The sequence below is a fragment of the Emydura macquarii genome, unplaced genomic scaffold (assembly GCF_026122565.2).
Source record: "Emydura macquarii macquarii isolate MOO-44397 ecotype Brisbane River unplaced genomic scaffold, CSIRO-AGI_Emac_v2 contig_2184, whole genome shotgun sequence".
Lineage (NCBI taxonomy): Eukaryota > Metazoa > Chordata > Testudines > Chelidae > Emydura > Emydura macquarii.
Window position 1 is genome coordinate 1,303,754 of NW_027132321.1, and position 23,284 is coordinate 1,327,037.

Below are 23,284 nucleotides of genomic sequence, written 5' to 3' on the forward strand. Positions count from 1 at the left end.
GTATCTAGTTTACTTAGGAGGCTGCATCTAATAAGGATGTTCATTTTTAAAAGGGGAAGAGATACAGGAAAAAATGATACCTCTATGGAATCATCTCTACTTATGATAGAGTTCAGCTCTGGATTTGCTTACTGTACCCTGACTTGCTATACTCTGTTCATCTGCTAAATTCATTTTAAAATCTGCTAGGTAGTTTGGAGGCTCAACGCACTTGCATCCTGAGGCATTTATTGTGCTGTTTTGCCGCTCCCTGATTTCTTCCCTTCTTTCAGACTAAAAAAATCTTTCAAATTTTTAAACATACAAGCTTTGTTATGATTTTTTTCTGTCACCCTGACTTAGGCCTGGTTTGCACTTACACCTTAGCTTGATATAGGTACAATGCTCAAGGGTGTGGACAATTCACACCCCCAAGCACCGTAGCTGTTTGGACCTAACCACAGGTGTAGATGCAAGTTGGTCAATGGAAGTATGCTTCCACCATCCCAGCTACCGTTGTTTGGGGTGGTGGAGTTCCTCCAGCGAAGGGGGGGGGGGGAATCTCTTCTGTTGCTGTACTCCAGAGGTCCCCAAACTGTGGGGCATGCCCCCCTGGGAGCGATGCAGAGGAATTTTGGGGGGCACGGTGGGACCTGGGCCAGCCCCCACAGGGGTGGTGAGAATCGACCACCCAGCCCCATGGTTGCAGCCCCAGGCCCCACTGCTGCAGCTCCAACGTCCACCCCAGCCCCCAATTGCGGCTTTGGCCTTGCTCCTGGCCCTGGCTACTGATTGCAGTTCCTGTGGGGTTGTGGACCAGGTAAGGGGGGGCGTGACCCGAGAAGTTTGGTAACCACTGCTCTAGTCTGTGCCTACGCTGTGGGGTTTCAGTGGCACAGTAGCTATGCCACCATAGCTCCTGTAGCATAGATGAGGCCTTATAACTATGCTAGGAAGGAGCAGAAACACTTTTTCACTTCCTTTCTGTGCCATCCCACAGTGGAGTCATCCTGATGACTTGGATGTCACTTTCTTTCCAGGTAAGATGCCAGTCAAACTCAAGATTATGATTTAGCAGCTGAAGGATTGTTGGGGGCTGGAAGGGAGAAGACACTTATTAAACAAATATCTACAACAATAACAAAGGGGGATACCTGGCTGGCCACTTCCTGTGAACAGAATTTTGTGTGTGTGTGTGTGTGTGTGTGATCTGTGTGGTAGCTCCTGTTGCAGCATTGGAGTCTCCAGTGTGAGGGATTTCAATGCCAAAACAAGCCTCACTCAGTAATATTACTGATTAACCTTATGGTCGTAGCACAACGAGACTGGGATTAAGGTGATGATTTTTCTTGATGGATGTTGTATGTATCATTGTGGGACCACTGCTTGCTTCTCTCTGAACTTCTCCTTTCTCATACGCCCCTTTCACACCTGCTGATGAGGTGCAGGAATGGTGCCATATTTCAAGGCAGTCACTGCAGCTGTAAGGATGGGTGGACAAGTGAGGGCAAACTGTGTCATTGGGGACTTGTGAATTTAGCTACTAGAGGGTTCTTGCAAATGAAGAGAATGAATGAAATACTTTGAAGAATTCCTTGGAGGAAGTTGGAGATGCTCTTAAACTTCCGCTGTCAGACATATCCTGAAATGCAGAGTGTGTCCTGCTTATTGATCTCTTGCATTTAACCATGTGCTGGTATCTGATCTATTAATATAATACTGCAATATAAGGTAGTTACTATTTGTTGTCTCAATGGCACAAGACCTTGCTCTGGAGGGGCACTTCAGCTGTTCATGTTCTTGTCAATCTGTGAGTTGTTGGTAGCAATGTTTGACACTGTCTCCCGGCTGTGATGCAATCCAGGGCACAGTACTCCAGACATAGGCCAGTAAATGTGACATACTTTGCTTAGTGACTAATGCTGGGTGTCTATCAGTAAGGGGAATACACTGACCTAACTCCAGTTAGGAGTGGGTCTGCACAATATAAGCAAACTTTATTTGTGCTCTTCAGGTATCCTTCATTCTTGTGCTTCTAGGTGTGTCATTCGTACCCAAAATAACATTGCCAATAGCTTGCTTGATTCCCTGTACCAAAAGAAGGAGAGTATTGCTGGTTTACCTTTTCTGGGGTTTTATGCTTTAGAAGATGGAGTAGCCTTGCTAGTTTAATTTAAACAAACTTACTGACACTAACATATCACAGCAGCACTTTTGCTTATGTTATGGTCTGAGAGCTCAACCCCTCCAAATAAAATGCCTGCTGAAACCTAAACTGACCAGGGCTTGTCAGGTGTGTGTCCTTTTAGGTGAGTTGTATCTTAATACCTTGTATAAGGAATGAGTGGCACTCTTTTAGAAACCAGTCCATTTGCTCTCATGCCCACAAAAATGTCATTGGCGATTGTCCTAACAAGTTGCACTCTGTGCCTCATTCTGTACTGGAACAGCCTGTGGAGTAGCATAGAAACTTTCTGTTGTTACTGTACAGACAGAGTTTAACTGGTGCTTTGCACTCACATGTGCTCTCTGTGCTAAAACTTGTGGCCGGATTTATTTATTTATGTAAAAGTTGCTGAGCTTCAGGATTTCTCTGAATGGCAGGTGCTCCATAATCCTGAAACCAGGCCATTGTAGCCTAAATAAAGAGTTTGAACTAAATCAGTACTCACTAAGAAGGTCTCATAGTATTTGTTTTTAACACAACAGGATGTCTGATGGGCATGCACTATTGCATAGGCTGTTAGGATAAAAAAATTCTTCTTATCAAAGAGCACGTAGGCCTTCATTTTCTTAGTTTCCAGCCTATGTCTTAAGCTTCTACATACAGTAAAAGTAAAAAAATGGCTTCAAAGTGACTTACCACAACTTTTAAAACTACATTCAGAGACTTCAAACTTCTCTGTCTGTTACACTGTAAGAATTGGTACACTTTTAACTTGGTAATATAAAGAACTGGTACTTCAGAGTAATCTGTTTTTTGTGACTGACAAATTTCAAGTGTTAGCTAAATGGACAAGGCTGAATTGTAAAGATCAAGACAGAGTTACCTGAATTGTCCTAAACAAATACTGAGCTTTATCATTCAGACCTAATTGCACTTGATTTTTTTTTCTTTTAGTGCCCTTGTGCCATTTTACAGTCTTGACACTGAAAATGCTAGAAAGTAATAAAAGTTTGCATGGGAAGAGAATACAAGGAGGGGAGATCTATCTGGTTTGATGTTGACTAGTGTGTGAACTGGCTGGCTTCTTTCCAGTGGACCTCCATAACTCAAAGAACTCCTCAGCCTTATAAGGCTTGCATTTTTAACAGTCAGAGTAATTAACCAGTGGAACAATTTACCAACAGATTTGTTGGCTTCTCCATCACTTGCCATTTTTAAAACAAGATTGGATATCTTTCTGACAGACGTGCTCTGGTTCAGCCACGGATTATTGGACTGGATATAAGGATTATTGGGTGGAATTCTATGACCTGTGTTATGCTCCTCTCGTCTGATCTCTTGCACAATGGTTCCGTTCTGGCCTTAATCTGAGAAAGTATATTGCTGTAGCTGGCAAACAGTTCATAAACTTGGAATAATGTGGATGAGGAGCCAGAATCAGGAGCCAAGTTTCAGAAGTGTAACTCTTTTGTAAACTGTACAAATACATTTTAGTTGTCCCATTTCTCAATTCATCTGTGTCTCTTATGACCCGCTTGCCACTGCTATATTTTTATTTGTATTGCAGCAGTGCCTATGTGCTGCAGTCATGGACAAGGACCCCTCTGCTCTAGGCACTGTACAAACATAACAAAGACTATCCCTGCCCCAGAGAGTTTACGATCTCAGTACATGACAAGAGATAGCAGGTGGATACTGACAGATAGGGAAGCTACAGGAAACTGGGTGCTAGTTCTCATTGCTGTATTAAATTTGCCTTCCCTAGGGGCAACAAATACGCTGGATGACCGTGTGGAGCAGTTCCATTGAGATCCAGCTGCTCTTTAAATGTTTCTACCACCCTTCCTTACCACCTCAGATTTGGTGTGACTATTCATCTCCTTATGCCAGTCCTAGTTGATCACTCTGAACTTTGATCAAGCTACTTCACAGAAAATGGTGATGAAAATAGCTTTTTTTCCCCCAATGGTTGCATCATAGACACCTTAAATCTAATGAAAGTAAAACATGAATTTTACTTTAATTGCTGCCTCTATGTACTTGAACATGTCTTATATAAATATGAGTCGCTTATTTGTGCTAAATTACTCTCTTTATAAACCAACAAAAAAGGCAGGCAGTTCAGTGCAGGCTGTCTGTATTCTTGTCTGCTTTTGTTCCTTATTATTGCAAGACACCTGGTATGTGAGGCTTCCTACTGTCTGGGCACAGTATGAAGTGGGAGGATGGATGGAAGATAGTGCCAGTTTTGGTTCTGAATGCCTGGTACTTGCGATGGGCTGTCTGTAATTTAGACCTCTGACAGCATAAAAGAGGAGAATTCTATTTTGCTCTCATTTTTGGGGGTTTGTCTCATGATTGACATCTAAATAACTGGATAGCTGACTTAAAATTTAAATCTACAGACCAGTTGCATTGGGCAACTGTGTTATGTGCTTCCCTATGGTGCCCTGGACTTGACCTTGACTTGTCCTGGCCCCTTAGGACTGGACTGAGAGCATCAAACTTGTTTCACTGGGAGTGGATTCCTGATCCTGGTGGTAAAAGAAGCTTGCTTGCTTATGCCCCTTTTGCTGAACTTTGATTCCAAATTTGTGCTGACTTATCTGGCAGCTAAAGTGGAAAATATCCAGCAACATGTACAGGACTGAAAACTTGCTCAACTTAATGCCACATGCTCTTATGAGTCTTTTTGAAAAACTGCATGTAGGCTAATGAGAGATTCCTCTGCAAATAGAATCTAATTAAACATTATGGCACTCGTTTTATGGTTGCATTTGCAGCTTTTATGATTTTTCCTCCTCCTCCCTCCATGAAACCAGCTTATATTGAGTAGCTTTACACATAAATGTGAGTCTCTTCCCACCACTGTCAGGATGACTCATTTATGAAAAGTACCATTTAGAAGCTGGCAGAGTATAATTGCTATATCCAAAGCTGATGTGTGCAGGGTTATATTTAACACATGGAGTCGTTTCTGTTCAAACTTAGTCATATAAATGCCTTTAAAACAGTCCCTGGTAGTCTAAAGCCTCATCTGTACTACAGAGTTGTTTCAGTGGTAACTGGCCTGGGATTGACCTATTTGTGCATGTGCCTGCACTAAAATTTGTCTCCTGTTGATGTAAGTGTCCCGTTACAGTGACACAGGAAAACCATCTCCCTGAGTGGCAAGGAGCCATGGTCGACCTACTGAGCTTGAAGCAGTGTGTGTCGACACAAATGTTCCTCCAGCAGCTGTCCCACAACGCCCATTCTCTGCAATAGTGACTGCTCTGCTCTGTATTGTGAATGCCACTGACCCAGGGTCACAGAGTCTGGAAACCATCCCCATCCCCTTAAAATCTCCCACGTATTTTTGAAATGCCTTTTCCTAACTGCCCAGCTCGGCAACCACTCCTTTGTTGTGTGCAGCTGCCCCACCGACCACACTGGCTCCAGGCACTAGACATGCTCCAGTGCAGGGCAGGCAGGATGTACTGGATCTCCTCCCCATAGCCCCAAAAGAGGCACAAAAGAGGCACAGCTATGGACCAGTTACAGAAATGTGAACATCTGTGAACAAATTGCATGGGGGATTCAGGCAAAGAGGTACAACAGGGATCAGCTCCAGTGCTGTGTGAAAGGGAAGGAACTGCACTAGGCATGCTACAAAGTCAAGGAGCAAAACAATCTGTCCGGAGCTGAGGCACAGACATGTCACTTTTTCCATGCCATATTTGGTGGATACCTCACCAGTACCCTGCAGCCCATCATGAATACCTTGGTATTATAACTGACCTACTGCAGGGAATACAAGTCTTTGATTATGTCTGCTTTGCAGAGGTCTGGCTCTACGCTTGTTAAATACAGTAATTAAATGGAAGGCCTCATGTAGTTACTTTAGAAAGCTCTGCAGTTTGAACTGGGGACTCTATTCCCCCTAGTAGTGGTATTTTTTAGTGTTTCTGAGGTTGTAATTTAAAATCCTGAGGATATTTATTGCCCTTCACTGTGTGATTTGATTCCTGTTCCTGGCTTGGACATACGTTAAAGATCATTTACTTAATAGGAAACTTTTGTCTTTGTGCTGTTTAAGCTTCTATGGTCTGATGTGAAGTCTCTGCTATTAGCCCCTCACTTTTTTCTGTGCAACCTTACCAGCAATTTCATCTACAACCCCTGAACTTTCTATGTACTGATATCAGGTAACCTCAGAGTATTGTCTCGTGCACTCTAGTCCCCCCTTAGCTAGAAGGCAAATTGGTCTAGGTGACTCCAGGAAAATCATTGTAAGCAGGAAATATCTTGGCCTTAAGAAAGGAAATAAAAGTGTGTTTCATCTCCACATCTTCTGGTGCGCTTAAAATCCTGTTGCAAACTTGCTCATATTAAAGAACTAGGTAACAGAGCAAAAGGGATGGACTCTTCACCTGTCTGGAATGAAGGATTGGCAGGTTATGGTTCACGTTGACGGTGTTGGCTGTATTTGCTGGGTCACCAAACACTTGGCACACAAAGGGTGCCCATTGGCCATGTCACAGAATCATCGGGCTAGAAGGGACCGCAAGGGTCAGTAGTCTAACCCTTCCCTTCCCCCATCCCCGCTGCCAGGGGGACCTGAGCCTGTCTCCCTGGTCTACAAGATTCTTCTGAACCAGCATCACAAGGTGTGTGAGCAAAGGGGCGTCTCTGCAGGGAGCAGATGCTTAAATATAATAAATCTCATGCTCTTGTGAGACCGCCTCCTCCCCTGTTTTCTGTGCTTCCTCCAGTCCCATCACAGACAGTGCCTGTGCAATAGTGTATGGAATCCGTCACTGACCACATGGAGTCTCAGCCTGTCCTTCTGATTGCTTTGATCAAGGAGTATCACAGCTGCCATCGGGTCTGTTCTATGAGTTTTGGGTGCTGCCTTTGGGCATCTACCAGTCTGCTATCAAAGTCTGGGTCAAAGAGTGGATCTCGAGATGCTGACTATTCTTAATACAATAACAGGCCTCGCTGGGGTGTGTGTGTGTACGTGTGTGTGTGAGTGGTCATGTGTCATGATACTGCTGTTTACTTGTGAGACAAACTAAACTGTTGATAGCATGAAACAATGAGTGTTGTCTGCAGCTCTTTCCGTGGGTTGATGTCCTTAAGTTCCCTGAATGCCTGTTGTTGACCTGAACTCCCCCCTTGCACAAACAGTGGAGCCCAGCTGGTCCTCAATTGGCTATTGTGTAGTGCAAAGCCCTGGTGGGTCACGTGCCGCCGGGCTAAAGCCCCAGCTAGGGGTACGGCGTGGACTTTCACCCCCAACCTAATTCTCTAAATCAGCTTAAAAACAGAAAACTTGGTGTTTATTATCTTGCAGTGTTCAACTCATTCCTGCCAGGCAAAGGCTACTGAGTTTGCAACAATAAAGTGTATCTCATGAACCAGCTCCCAGCTGGAAGAAAGGCCTGTGACTGGCTCAGGGACAAGCGCACACCTCTTGTTGCACACCAGTAAGTAAATCCACTCTCTTAGAGTTCTTCCAGACCTAGCTAATGGCTGGGGGCAGAATTCCCAACCGAACTTGTTCGATGTAACGCTACCCCTTGATTTGTGAAGTGTACTGGCTGGATGACAGGCAGCTATGTAACCTGACCTCGTGGTGCAGAGGTGATGTGAGGGCAAGCGCTTTACCTTCTGCTAGAATTGGGATGGCATTGTAGAATGGATACAGTGATTAGAAAATCCGGTATTTAACAAGTGACCACAGAGTAGCATTTCCTGTAGCTCACTTATTTCTTGTCTGATCTCTGATGTCACTGTTTTGTAACTGCTAATGACAACCATTGCACAACCACACGCCCCTGAGCAGAGCCTCTGTATTAGCTCCAAGCCTTACTGCTGTGAAACATAATGGCTTTGGATCAGTGCTCAGTAGGACTGTTTCCATTCTCACAGGAGACACTGCAGTGGGTGCAGGCTTTTTCTTGGGGAAAGCGTTGGGCGCGTGGGAGGAGTGGGCATGATAGAGACTAGCAGTTTATGATCCAGGGAGGCTATTGGACTGATTCACCCTCTCCCAACCTCTCACGGGGGGAGAGGGAGGGGGAGGAGGAGATGAGGATGAGGGGTGGGTGAGTTGGGGGGGAAGGGAAGGGACGGGAGGGGAGAGTGTGTGTGGTAAAGGGTAACGATTACAGCAGGACCAAAGTGTCTGAGTTGGGCTGTTAGAGAGGCCTGCTGCATCTGGCTCCCGTGGAAGAATGGGAGTGCTTTTACAATGCTATACAAGGAGCATGCACTGAGCCGCAGGAAAGAAGCAGAAGCTTAAACGCGTTGCATTTTCATGTGCTCCTCTTCCAAAAGACTGACTCTGCCTGTCGAGCTCCTGGTGCTGTTCTTAAGGAGCAAATTAAACACTACACTTTGCCTCTTCATACAGGGCAAGGCAAGGCTCTGAATGGAAAGCAGAGCTAGGCTCGTGGAGACGGCCACGCTTCTGCGAATGCCCATATTTACCGGTGTTATGTACAGATCACCTGTTGCTAGACCTCTAGATGCCATGAGGCTATTGCACAGATTAAGTTAAACAGAAGGCAGCTGGATTGGCTTCTGCAGCAGCAGGGAAGAAGCAAAATATTTCTCAAATGCATGAGGACATAATCAGTGGGAAAGACAGACAAACATAAACAAAGCCTGATAAAAGCTTGCTGGTTGGGAGTTTATTTCAGAACTCTGACCGTGGCTTCGCTAAGGGTAAATGGCACGCTGGATCTTATGGCCCCGGGGAAGAAGAACACCACGTTTGGCTTTATTAGGAATGGCAGGTAATCCTTGATTCAATGGCTGTGGGTTTTTCTAGTTTCCTCTGAAGTGTAGGCAGTGAGAACTGGGTTATACTTTGCAGGGAGTGCCACAAGAGCCCCGGGGAAACCTCCGATAACTCCTGACTGCCAGTGCAACGTGTGCCGTTGGACCAGTCACTTCCCTTCTGTCGGACTTGTGGGTTTATATCATACGCACTTTGGCGCAAGGACTGTCTCTTGCGATGTGCTTATGGAGCACTCAGCTTGCTGGGGCCTTCTGGTGTGACTGTACTACAAAATACAGGGGAAACCCTTGTGTCCAAACACTGTAAGCATATGAAAGTCAGGTGAATCTCCACTAGGGAATTCTGGGAAGAAAAATTCCCACTGGTGGGAGCTCTCGTGGAGAAAAAGGCTTGGCAGCGTCTAGCGACATGCTACTGTGTTACTTAAACCATGCTCCAAGCAGTCTTGGCCTCTGTTTCTGAAATAGGGCTGAATGTGGTTTGTCTGAATTTGATGCAGATTGGTGACCAGAACCAGTTCAACTGCATACTTATTGTCAGTGACAGGTCAGACATATCAGAGCAGGGTAGGGTGACAGGGTGGTAAAAATTCCTGTGTCTTGTCTAGACTAGAGCTTGTACCAGTGCTGAAAATCGGGGAAGCAATTATTTTCAGTTTCATAGAGGACGACAACATGCTGCTTATTCAGAAGCAATGTGGGATACTGTGTGAGCATCTGCTAAGGTGGGTAGCTAGAATGCTGTACCAGCTCACAGGTGATGAACTCAGAACGAAGGTTTGGGTCATGCCCACCTGAGGCTTTCTTTGTATTGTTTGCAAGTGACAACGAGGGAAGTCTTCCTTGAATGCCTTCATAGATGGTCTCTGATAGTTGCTCAGGGTACCAAATTCTACAGTGATGGCTTCTAACAGTTCAGCAGATTCGGAAGATAACAGATGTATGCTTGCAGGATTACAGTCTTATGCAGAAAATTAAAACAAACAAAAAAACACACACCTTGAGCACTCCCTCCTGGTCCTCCTTGTGAGAAGGCCACTACCGTGACCTTCAGAAAGGGACATTGTAAGGAGATTTTGTGAAGGGCTTGCTGCAGAAATATTTTATTGCATTTTGCAGTGCTTTCTAAATGAGAGCTTCTGTTTTTGGCTATGAAATTCTGCCAAGTTGGGCTTTTCAATACACAGTAACTTACTGCGTGATATAAACAAACATCCTGGATATTCTGCTTTTAAACCTCTAAATAAAACAAAAGGGGTGACTATACCAGTCCAAAAGACTTGGTGCTAGCTCCATGAGGGGACTAGACACCTCCTTGCTTCCAGATTCCACAGCCCTCAGTGCCGAAAGGGAATTCGGTCTAGCTCTGTTCTACCAGTATTTGCTACAGGGAAAGGTGGGTGCAGGGAGGAGAAGTCACCTTCGGCTACTCTTCATTCTTGGGATTTATAAAAAGTTTACACACATAGAAGATGGGATACTTGCAGTCGTTGCTTGGTCTCATCAGTCTTAATTACTGCAAATGTGGCTACTTGAATGCCTAAATAGGGCAATCTGTAGCTAACTGCCTGGCAGCTGTGAATTTGAGTTCCAAACACGTCTGACACGTAGCAACTCTTCCAAAACAGAACTGAAAGTGTCATAACTATTGCTTGGATTTTTGGGAAATGTTTCATGTTTAATTGACTTCTTATTTTAGGTGTGGTTTTTTTCCTTTGGCTGAAATATCTTCCATATGAGGGTAGGAAAGAAATAGGAAAGATGAAATCTGAAAAATGGTTGAGAGAAGCCTTTAAAACTGGTGGTTTTAGGGACTTTTAATGCTTGAGGGAAAATGTTGTAGCATGCCGACTTGGTAACGTAAATCAGCACTAATGGTCTCATCTGGTCCTATACGCTACGAATCTTGCTTGGTGATCTCAGTTCTAGTGAAACTCCTACTTCAATCCAGGAATTTCCATTGAGTGTTAGCAATGCATTGCAATTTGTAATTCTCTCTTTACTTAGGGTATGTTTCACTGATGGCGGCAAATTTGCCACCATCAGATCAATTTTTTTCAGGATTGATTGAATGGAAGTGGAGACTCGCTCAATCAATCCGGAAATCCACTTAATAAATCCACCCCTGGAAAAAGAGTAACACGACATCGACGGGAGGGCATTTCCCATTGGCGCAGCATAACGGGGACGCCACGCTATTTAGAATTTAGGAAGTCAACGGGAGATACGCAAGCTACTCTACGTAGCTGCTGCTGAATTTTGCGGTAAGTGTAGACCAGGCCTCAGATTTAAATTGGGAGGGAGAAATGGCCTACAGAGATGATCTCTGTAGCTCGTCAAATGGTGCAACCTGAGTTTGTTCTGGAAAGGGGAGAGATGGTTGCTGGGAAAGGGCAGACAAATGTACCCAAGTCTGAGTAAGATCAGTCAGCTAAGTTTTCCTAGAGTGGGTGAAAGATTGATCTCTCTCAAGAAAAAAATCCTTTCAGGACTTGGTAGCCTCATCATCAAATGTTCCACCAGACTAGTCAGAGTCTTGAGATAACAGCAGCTGAAAGAGGAGTTCAGTGAAGCTTATGGAAGCTCACCATGACGCTAAAAGTAAGAGAGAGTTGGAAATCAGTGCATGCAATCTCTGCTGGAAAGTGAAGTTAACTTAAAAAAAAAATTGTGTAGATGCTATTGAAATTGTTAAATGGTACAGAGGTAGTTAACTATTCTTATGGACTATCTGGTATTGAGAGTGAAAAGGGCCCGAGATGATGTGGTTTTATTTGGGACTTACCCTGCACAGGCCTTGTCTAACCCTCTCATCTCCTCTCAGGTTGTAAGCGTGTCTTGCTGGTCATGTGAGTGTTTGGTCTGAATAGCGCGCATGTCTGTTGCTAGCATCTCATTTTGCTGGAGAAGTGCACCACAAATCTGTGTAAATCCTGAGTGCTTTCCCAAGTGTTTGTGTGCTTTAATCTGTATTAAGGCCCAATCTGTGTGACTTTCCCACTATGCTGAGTGAGCTCAGTGGTTGCTGCCATCACCTGACACACAATGAGAAGAAACACTCCTTTGGGCTCGGGAGCATAGTTCAGCTAATGTGGTTTATTTAGGGAAAGTATCTGGTAAATGATTCTTTTGTCAGAGCTACAGTGTGAGGGGGTCCCCTCGTGAGGGTCATGTGGTGGTGGCCAAAAAGCAGTTTAAATGTACTAGCAAAAAAAGAAATGAGTGGGGGCTGGCTCAAACAGACTAAACCAGTCTTAAAGGTTTAATTAAAACCGTCTCCAGTGCTTTGTTTCCTCTTGCTGCTGCTGCATGCTGGGTCCAGGCACAAATGCCTGAGTGTGAACTAGTGTTAGGGGGCATCTGGAAACCGAGTCTCTAATTCTGATCCACATGACATGAGAGCGATCACCATTCATGGTGCTTGGGGTGATCGGCAGAAGGTTTTTTGATTTTCAGGAGCCCTGGCCAGTGTTCCCAAGGTACCTCTCAGCTGGACTAAATTCTGCAACAGGTTTCTGATACTGCAGGCAGCAAATGCTGCATCTGCTTCATTTAGATTAAATAAAACCGTTTCTAATTGACCACGTCTGACCAGGAGCAATGTGTTCTGTGTAGTGGTCTCTTCTATCTTCCTGTGAAATTTAGTTTCTTGCACTGGCCCTGCACTTTCGGTTTTTGGTATGACGCATATTGATGATGTAGGAGTTACTGGAGGTTTTGGCAGCTGGGGGAAGGGAACTTGAGACGTTTGGCACTCTGGCAGACATCCTGGCAGTGGAGGACATTGGAAAAAGCTCACTAGCTGGATGTTTGTACTAGAATGGTCATACACGAGTTAATCAATTCCCAGGTACCGTTGAATGAATGCATTGCTACAAATAGGGCAGTTTATGCCTCTTGGAGCCATTGTTTCGGGCTGCCCAGTCTCAGCAAGGCAATGCTACATCTGTTTACATCCAGTCACCCTTGAAAAAGATCATCCCTGTAACCATAGATTAGAAATGATTTTCTTTCTTTTCCTTTCATTTAAAAAATAGATTGTGGAGCATAACTATTCAGCAAGGGATAGATTCTGTGCATCTGAGGCATACCTGGAGTCTCATTAATCTCCGTATGCTATCCTGCCCGGAAGAGCTTCCTAGGCCTGAGGGGTGCCGCCTTTTCTGAGAGATCAGTTGTTGTGAGTGATATAGTTCTGTATTTTGGGTTTGCGACAGCACAAGTGCTAAGGCAGGTGGGCCAGCTGGCAATTATCTGATTTTAAGGAAGCTTCTATTTCCTGCTCATAGCTGCACATGCTTCTGAATTTCCTCCAGGGTGCTTTTCAAGAGCCTATCTTATTGTGGCGTGGGGAGATAGGTGCTCACAAGATTACACCGTAAATCCCTACTAGGTCCCATGGGCATGTAGGAATTCCTGCTATGCTTTATGTAGCCAAGCTGTTATTTGAAGGGGCGGGCTGGCTAATTTGTGGTTACTGTCTGGGATGCATTCATTGTCTTGCTCTGTATCCTGATTCTGAAGGTATTGGGTGCTGTTCTGAACTGTCAGTATAACTGCAGCTAAGCATGTGATAGTTATATAGCATGTGCAAAATAAAGTGGCACTGATAAACATATGAACAGACGGCATTTACCCTTAGCTCATGTGCCCCTTTCAAGTTCTTCCATCCTCTCCCTGCCCTGTAGTTGTAAACGTCAGGCTCTTGTCAGCACAAATATTCAGCTGTCTCTCAAATTGTGTGTGATCTTATGGGATAGTTTTGCTTCAGCCGCTGCTCGTGGTGAGAGGCATTCAGTCCAAACAAGGCCATTTCATAATATGAAATAGTACTACTCTCAGTTCCCTATGTCCTTCCTGCAGACGGAGATCTACCTTCCACATGACACCCTCCCTGCAATCTGTCATTTGTGAACAGCTCTTCCTCTGTGACAAAAGACCAAGGGAAAATCTTCAGGGATCTTCAGTCTGTTTGGGGATACAGAAATGTGTCTGAATACTATTTTCCTTTGACTGTATTGGGCTTATAATGGAAACTGTCTTATGCCTATAATTTAGGGTTGCTATGGCTTTACAGTATCTCTAAGTCCCAAGTCAGTTTAGTTTGAGATAACAATTAAGGTTGGTATGGGTGCGGATTTATTCAGTATGGCCAACCCCAAGCACTGCAAAATCATGACTCGGGCCCCAAAATATCATGAGGCTATTTAGAAAAACCCAAACATTCTAGTCTGAGTATTTGCTTGCTGGTTTCTGAGCCTTTGGGATGAATTTGCTTCACGCAGTCAAGCTTTTCACTGTAACCAGGATGTTTAGAAACTTACTTCTTTAAAAAGTGAAAATTGAGATACTCTTGTAACTATGTGATTCTAGGAGCTGGGGCTTTACCAAAAACAACAAACAGCTGAGATTTGTGATCAGATCTGGAGACCAGGCAATATCGCTTTCTTCCCAGGCTGTTTATTCCCTCCTGTCCAATAGAGAGAAAAGGGGGTTGTGATGTAGTGGAACTTTATTTAAGCAGTGGGCCAGAGAAGAGAGAGAGAGAAGGATGAGCCAAATGCATGGAAAATGCAAAAGACTAACTGGAAGATCCTTCTGAAAGCCCTTTGTTGCTTCAGCCTGTGAAATGAAACGTTAAAGCACCCTGCGGTATATGTAATGGGATGTCCTATAGCGAAGCTGCAACATGAGCTGCCTCAAAGCAGACAAGAATTCAAACCCCATGAATTATGTGGAAAGCATGTAGGCACCCATTGAACCTTTCCATTGTTATCAGTCATTGCTAAGTTTAGCTGCATTTCGTGACCTTCAGCGGCAGCTTTGCGCACAAGCAGAATAGAAACATTGACCTGGCACTTAGTTCAAGGAGAGATGTGTCTGTTTGTAATAAATTGGTATTATTTCTCCTCTCTCTTTCCACTTCCCCTACTTGATGGCGTTAAAATATGACCCTCTTCGGAGCTAATGAATATAAGAGGAGAGTCCAGCACTGACTTCTAAAGCAAACTCCTTTTCGGCAGGGCTCTAGGGTTTGTTGATAAATTGTATAGACGGTTACTTGATTATACTTTGCTTTGTTACCTAGTTATGAAATACACTCAAGAGACCAAATAACCAACGCCAGTCAGGTTTACTAATATGGTACAGGAAAAAGGGTCTATATGATCCCGGTTTCCGAAGAGCAGTGCCATGCAGCGATGTACATTCACCTTAGCAGAAGGTGTGCTCTTTTATCTCTGTTCTGAGCACATGCATTCCAGGTCCTGAGGGGCGTGAAGGCACTTCCTAGATCTGTGTGGTTAACTCTTTCCTCTTGCTATGATGCAATCTGTCCTGAGACTGACAGTTTTCCTATCTACTCAAGCCAAGGCTTACTTAGCTAATGCAAAGTATTATGGGATACTTAGCATAAATGTCGAGGTACAGGGCAATCTGCGCTATATAACTACTATGTTAATGCTTTAAATGCTTAATACATATATTGCAGGTAGCATTAGCAGCATGTTTGTTAGCGAGCGTATATTAGTCAACAGGGTGCACTTAACTTCCTAGAGAAAACAAAACCAGCTTCCCAAATTATTTCACAATCCAGTCACTTTCTAGCTTGCCCTGACCGCTGCTATAACATTGTCCTTCTCTGTTGTAAGATGGGCATCTCTCAATTCTGGTCTGCGTTTCCGGTGCTGCCCCACTTCTGCTGAAATAAATCCTGTCTTTGTCCCCCAGCTGTGATAGATCATGCATTCTGATGAGCTACTGAAAGTGTCATGACCATGTGGATGTTAACGCCTAGGAGAAGAGGATGCTGCCTAGGTTGGGAGCCCCAGAATAGAGTTAATTGGCAAACTTCCACATGACATGGCATTTTAAAAAAACAAATGACAGTGCATGGTTGTGTTTGTACAACACTGCTCCTTGCAAAATCCCATGGCTCTACAATAACCAAGCAGCACGTGCAACCCCTGCACTTTCCAGAAGCAAGTCAATGCTGCCCATCACACAGCACCGCTTAACAAGCCTAAATAAACCTATGAGACTGATGCGTAGTCGGCAAGGAAGCTGACCAAAGGGTTATCTATGCTTTTAATTCACTGCTTATAAATACGTTCTCGCAGAGCCTTTCAAAAGCATCTTTTGAGTGACTGTCTTGAGACACCTCTCAGGAGCCTGAATCTCTGTAAGTGCTGAGCACCCACCTTCTAAAAATCTGCTCTATTCATGGTGTCTCAGGTTGGGAATCCAAAAACCCAGGCATCCATAATCACTAGTCACTCCAGAAAATCTTATTTTCAGTGGGTGGTGGTCTTGATTCTTGTTGAATCCCCCAGATAACCTCCTCGTCCCCATTCTAACTCCCTGAAACAACTTCTGAGTTTCACATGAGTGTTACATTTAATTCTGATCCATCACTGATAGAGAATTCTTCTGTGTGCTAGGGAAGCCAAGGAGGGCAACGATTGGAAAGCTCCAGGGACACGTCTTCATCCTAAGGACTCTAGAGTAAAATGCCCTTGTATCTTTTGTGAAGTGCTAATATTTCTGTGTTTTCTGCAGATCTTTGAAACCCAGCTGAATCACCACCACCTGCATTCAAGATGCCGCCAGCAATCGGAGGCCCTCAGGGATACACGCCCCCAGAAGGAGGGTGGGGATGGGCTGTGGTCGTGGGAGCTTTCATCTCCATCGGCTTCTCCTATGCGTTTCCCAAATCAATTACTGTGTTTTTCAAAGAGATTGAGGCCATCTTCGATGCATCGAGCAGCAAAGTCTCCTGGATCTCTTCCATCATGCTGGCTGTTATGTACGCAGGAGGTAAGCAAGCAGACTAGACACGACAGTTCTTTCACTCTGTGTCTGATTTAATGGTGTCTTGGTGTAATGCTTTCCCCCAAGGCACTAATAGGGACTGACTTTGTTTCCCATTTGAGTGAAATTTTCTAAGCGGGTTTGTTTGGAGAAGTTTGGCATAAACTTTCTTTAATGCCCAAAATGTGAAAAGGAGGTTAATCCGTCCTGCTTCTCTGCAAAGCGATAAGTGAAATCTTTCGGAGGAATTAGGACTTGTGTAATTCTGCACTTGCCCTCGTTAGAATGAAGCAGTGACATTTTTGTGTCTGCTTCTAACATCTACCAGTAGGCCAGTGTAAGAAGCCAAGGTGAATGCAGGGTCCCTGCCGAGAGTTGTTGGAAATAAAAGAAATGACAGCTTGCAGAGCTGATTAGAAACCAGCAAATCAATAGAAGTGTGCACTGTAGTGTGGCCAACTGTAAAGTGATAGGTCTAGGAACAAAGAATGCAGACCCTATTTACAGGAGAGGGGACTTGGAAAAGGATTTTGGGGGTTGTGGTGGATAGTAGCTGTACGTGAGCTCCCAGTGTGCCTGTGCCCGAAAGGGTTAGTGCAATCCATGGAGGTATACATGGGAATCTTGAGTAGGAGTAGGAAGGTTTGTTTTACCTCTTTACTTGCACTGATGTGACCCCTACTGGATATGCTGTCCAGTTCTGGTGTGCACAGTACAAGAAGGATGTTTGTTAGGGGGAGAGGGGTCAGAGAAGGGGCATGAGAATGATTAAAGGATTGGAAAACATGCCTTACAGTGCTAGTCAAGGAGCTCAACCTAAGTTAACAAAGAGAGGGCTGAGGATTGACTCCGTGGTCTGTGAGTACCTACGTGAGGAGCAGATATGTGATAATGGCTCTTCAGTCTAGCAGACAAAGGTAGAACAAGGTCCAATGGCCGGAAGTCGAAGCTAGACACATTCAGACTGATGATGAGGCTCAAATGTTTAATAATGAGGGCAGTTAAGCATTGGAACAATTTACTAAGGGTCACAGTGGAGCCTCCATTAGTGACAGTTTTAAAATCAAGATTGGATATTTTTCTAAGAGAGAGGCTCTAGTTCAAAGAAGAATTCGGGGCGTTCTATGGTTTGTGTTGTACAGGAGATCAGACCAGATAATCGGCGTTCCCTTTTGGACTTATCTGTGGTTTTGTACCAGCTGGGGATCTGGCCTAAAGACCTGATTCAAACACTAACACCACAACCTTCTCTCTCTCTTTCTGGTCTCTTTCTCCATTCTAGTGCTGAAAACTCTGACCTGGGCAGAGCTAGTCCTGGTTGCCTGGGCTAGCTTCAGCAAGGGCATTTTGCAAACCCAGCCGAAAGGATTGCCTCAAACTCCCTTTTCACATGAAAGGTGGCAGCAGGGACCAAAAGTATAGGAAAAAAGTGGACAAAGCAAACAGTTACTTTTTTATTTTTTAAGGGTTGGTGAAGCTCCCCCCCCCCAACACCTTGGAGGTTTGGACAGATGGGGGCAAGGCTCCAAACCACCTCCAATCTTACATTGCTTTCCTTAAATAGGTAACTTCTGAACACGTGGGGCAGGGAGGGAGAGGGCGATTCTTACCCTGGCCCTCTCTTTCTCAGTATGCTGTAGCCATCTGTGAATGTACAGTTTTGAACCACGGTAAACTATGTGGCTAAAAGAAGCTCCCACTGAGACAGAGCCATAGCGTTCACCTTGGAACATGGGTGATGCTTGTGCTGCCGCTCTCCCAAACTGGCGAATCGCCTGACTCATATTTGCATTTGTGCATCAAAAGCAGCTGACGGCAGTAGCTGGGCATGAGGCTTTTCCCTGGGGGAACAGGCCCTGCTTTGTCTTTGCTCAGCTGGTGAGGCAACCGGCACATTTCCCTGTCTCAGATATAACAAGCTTGTAAACTGTAACTGTCTTAATGAGACCTGATCTAGGCCATTCCCTGTCTGTCTCTAATGGTCCTGAGAATAGGTTCCCTCCAACGCTCTGGGGAGCCTGAATGCAGAAGGAGCAGTAATGCCTTAAAGGGACACGGCAAGATGGAATCAGTCGCCTGCTCTTGGATGAAACAGGTGTTACCTCTTTTAAAAGCGATTTGCCTCCCTCGCTCAGTTGCCAGGCTTGAGGGTAGCTCCCTCACAATGATGGCTGCAAATGTCTTACAGCTCCCCAGAGCCAGGTCCTGCACACTGGTTTGTTAATGTGCGTGTGACCTAAGAGCTCTTTTGCACAGTGGCCCAAGTCTGAAACTATCGATAGCTTTCCAGAGCAGGAATGTTCCTCTGGGATAGCTTTGGTGTTTGAATTAGGGGTGGTATGCATAAGTACACACAGCTCTTACAGTATGGACCCAGAGCTTGTAAAGAGGCAGTTAAGTAAATAATAAACTTTGTGTGGCCTAGAGTCAAGTGTTAGTCACCAGATGTGACATCAGTACCCGCCTCTTTTCCCTTAGGAACTATTTTCTTGAGACATTACAGCATCTGACTAACTCATTCCAGGAAACAGGGGTGCTTTGCATACAAAATCTGTTTCTTTAGAATAGGTCTTTGGAGGAAGTTTGGTGTATGTGACGTTTGCCTAGGCAGCTCCCTCCACCAGACACGCTGTGTTACTTCTCTGCATGCTTCTCACAAATCTGCAGGGAGCCAGCAAGAATACTAAACTCTGCTTGGCTGAGCCTTTGTTGAGCAGCTACAATGCATGTTCTGTTCCTCCCAGACTGAGATGGACCCTGAAAAGCACATTCTCCAAGGAACTCCGTTTTCTTCATAACAGCTAAAGGGTGTTTTATTCTGGTGACAGCTGCCAGATTGGGAAAGTGACGTAGGGAATTGGTCTAGCTCTCCCCAGAATGAGAAGCGAGTGGGCAACAGCGAACTCTTGCCAGTTAACAGCGTTGTGACAGCACTGAAGTCACTGGTCAGAGGATAATTGGACCTGTGCTGGGGAGGGCATTGTGCTCAGATGCTAGTTTGTATGCGTTGCTTTGGTTTTGGTCCAAGGAGTTAAAGGGACACAAGTTAATCATTTGAAATGTCCTTACTCAGTTGCAATGAAATTAGGAAAACATTTTAATGTCACTACTTGCTCAGCACTGACACTGAAGAGAGACTCGTCAGTATTTTGTGAGGAAAGTTTCTGGCCACTTTGAAAGGTTTGTGTGCTACAGCGCTGCCACAGTCTTTGAGCTTTGGGTGAATCAAAACCAAATCCCCTTCCCACAGGAATGGGGATGGGTGCTTGTGAGGACACTTAAGCGCTGCCAAAGTGTTCTGTGCTGCATGAGGCACTCGGATGTGGCTCTTGCCCTGACCAGTTTGGGTCTTGGACCTAACCTGCATGAGCCTTGCTTTTTTGCCACAGTAAGATTTGACCTCACAAAGCCAAGCTTAACAGACTGCTCCCTCGCAACCTATCATCAGGCCTTCGGTCACACTAATCCCTGGTACGTGATGGTGGGACAGGGCAGTTTGCAGTGCTGTCCTCAGGATCTGCTCCAGAGACGTCGGGGGGGTTTAATGTTCAATGTGCAAATCTTTCCCACTTTGCTAAGCTCCTGGTGTGTCGCTACATGTTGTGGGGAGAAGGGAGGAAGTGTCCCAGCCTCTGCATGCGGTGCCGCTGATGTGACAGGGGAGAGTCAGTCTTACGGATTCGCACTGGGGCCTTGGCTCACTCCAGTTGCAGTGGTTACTTACAGGGACTGTACGGCGCTCTGATGGGCCTGCTGGGAAGTATCTGCAAGGGCACTGGGTGAGATGGAGGATGCAGGCCCCTTGGAATCCTGCTGGGATTTCAGAATGTCTTGGCTACAGCTGGGAAGCCATGTTGATGACACAGGCATTATGTCCTCTTCAAATATTTCCAGGTTCTGCTGAACTATAGGTGAAAAGGTCAAGCCACATTTGGGTCTCTGTGAATAACAGGTTGACCTTGCTGTCTGTTAATGGTGAAACCTGATCTGTTAATGTTCAATGGATGCTCATTCAGTGTATTTAAATACATTTTAGTGTCTGTAGAGCATGCACTACTGTACTTGATCACTGTTTACTTTGGATTAGGATTTCTTGTAATGAAACATTTTAAACTGTAAGTGCACTCCGCAATCTGCCTTCTCAAACACTGGAAGAGTAATTAAAATGACAGATGAATATAACTCCTTCCTCTGCATATGCAGCAGCAGTACTGCTGAGGAGGTTTTGGAGCTGGGGCTACTGGCTGGCTGTGAATTTGGCACACAGCAAGTCTGTGCTAAACATCCTGTTATTTTTGTTACCCTAGCTGTGCTCTCCTTTGTGTTCCCTTCACATGTGTCTGATCTTCTAGACTATAAGCCCTTTTGGGGGCAGGGGTGGTTGCTAGCCACGTGTTTGCGGAGTTCCTGGTATAGTGGGGCCACCATGATAAAAATGATCACGTTTCGGATGGTTGCAAATGGGATGGACCCACATACCGCAATTTGGAAAAGCTGCAGTCTGATCTTCAAGACAGAAATATCCCCCTAGAGTGGACAGGCTCATATGCAGCACAAATGAACCCAAGTGCACGTGTTCCTAAGTAGCTGTGGGAAAGTCTCTTTACAACCTCCCCCTCTCCCCCGCCAGCCCTATCTGCTTCTTTTCATGAAAGTTCATGTTACTGTTTTCTCTGGGCAGAGAGGGTGGGGAAGATTTCCTCCCAAACCAGAGGAGTTGAGCATGTACAAATTGTAAGGGTTTATCCAGGGACCTAGCTGAGCACATTTCACACTGCTGTAAAGGAAGATGGTAGGTACTCTGAGCTAGTGCGACAGCAGAGGGAGATGAGTCATGCTGATGTTTCAAAAGCCATGCTGGTTAGGCAGAGGAGGCCAGGGCAGGAATCATAAACTGACTCAGATGGTGGTTGGTCTAAGGCTTTAATGAGCAACTGATAACTCTTGAAAACTTTGGAAAAACCTTAGTTTAGGACCATCCTGCTTTCTTATATTGGCGACATGCATGGGGATAAGAGCTGTATGTGACTGGCTTTTGAAGTTTAGAACTCACGTGGAAAACATGAAGCGGGCTCTAACAAAACAGATACTGATTTCACACCGATGTCTCAGGGGCACACAAAATGGAGCACAGTAGTGGGATGATTTGACTCAGATGTTCAGGTTTCCATCAGGCTTCTGTAGCTGAAGCAAAGTGAAACTTTTTAAAACAAAAAAACCCGAACAAACCAAAGTTGACTCAGTTTAAAGTCCAGACTCACTTAGCCCTGTTCTTCTTTCTGTTCTGACTCACTAAATCGTTTTACAAGATTCCTTCATCTCTCTCCCTGTCCACCCCCATGTGCTCTTGATATTTTGGTACCAACCAAATCTAAAAGTTTGTACTGTAGAATCTAATCCAACAAGTAGGCTTTTGGCAACATCAGTTCTATACATCCTGACTGTATCCTTAACATTGACTAGCTTGGTGCACACAGCATATACAGAAGTGTGGTGGCTTGTCTGAGCCACTCCAGAATCATTAGTTTGCGTTAGGGTTCACATAATAAAAATAACTAGCTAATAGCTTCTATATAGTGCTTTACATCATTAGCTCTCAAAGTGCTTTACAAAGGAGGTCAGTACCATCCCTGTTTTATAGATGGGGAACCTGAGGCAAGGAAGGGGAAGTGACTAGTCCAAGCAGGCCAGTGGCAGAGGCAGGAATAGAATCTAGGAGTCCTGTGTCTCAGCATAATGCCCTATCCACTAGGCCACACTGCCTCTGAAGGGATGGATGGGAGCAGATCTTGTGTTTCAAAGCTATTGGGCTAAATTAATCTGTGGTATAACACCACTGAATTCCCTGGAGTAACAGCAGGGCTTAATCTGACCCATTGTTTCTTTATAAACTTGGGGTGGCAGTACTGCATCAGTTCATATTTGTGAGCCTCTCTGCAGCCCAAAGGACTTACAGACTTTCTCAAATTCTGCAAAAAGCAGAGTGAACAGGCTCTTCCGTGGGGTGCCAGTGTGATGTTCCACCATGACCTGTTTCAGTCTGGATTCTAGATTGCCTGGAACATCGTGCTCTGGAGTGAGATGTCTGAGCGCTTAACCCAACATGACTGTCTGTCATCCACAGCAGTCTCCTGTACTTCTGTACAGCCCTCCTCCTCCTGACATGAGAATAATGGCGAATGCTCATCCTGATCATCCATGTCCAGCTTTCATTGACTCTGTGCAATCCTGTTAGTTTCCGTCTGATTTGTAATGCATGCATAGCAGCCAAGGGTCTCTCCCCTTTGGGTGACTCGCCTTTGTTCTCTTCTAGGTCCCATCAGCAGCATCCTGGTGAACAAGTACGGCAGTCGGCCAATAATGATTGCTGGAGGCTGTCTGTCCGGGTGTGGCTTGATCGCAGCCTCTTTTTGTAACACCGTGGAAGAGCTCTACTTCTGTGTTGGGGTTGTGGGAGGTGAGTGGTCTTTACACGGACTCCTCATGTGCATGGTGAGACTCAGGCTCAGAGGCAGGCTTCTCAAGTGAGCAGGCAGGGTC

General features: G+C 45.0%; 1 protein-coding gene across 4 annotated transcripts in view; it reads left to right on the plus strand.

The window, feature by feature from the left end:
- SLC16A1 (solute carrier family 16 member 1) overlaps positions 1-23,284 on the plus strand; it is a 33,093-nt gene that overhangs the window by 3,900 nt on the left and 5,909 nt on the right. For 2 of the 4 annotated variants that reach the window (XM_067558787.1, XM_067558784.1), the window contains 2 exons: positions 16,493-16,750; positions 23,058-23,201. In XM_067558787.1, coding sequence (XP_067414888.1) covers positions 16,534-16,750; positions 23,058-23,201 — 361 coding nt within the window. In that variant the 5' untranslated portion in view covers positions 16,493-16,533. Of the gene's footprint in view, positions 1-555; positions 7,618-16,374; positions 16,751-23,057; positions 23,202-23,284 lie in introns of those variants that run through there. The other 2 variants (XM_067558785.1, XM_067558786.1) reach the window with 2 other exon arrangements.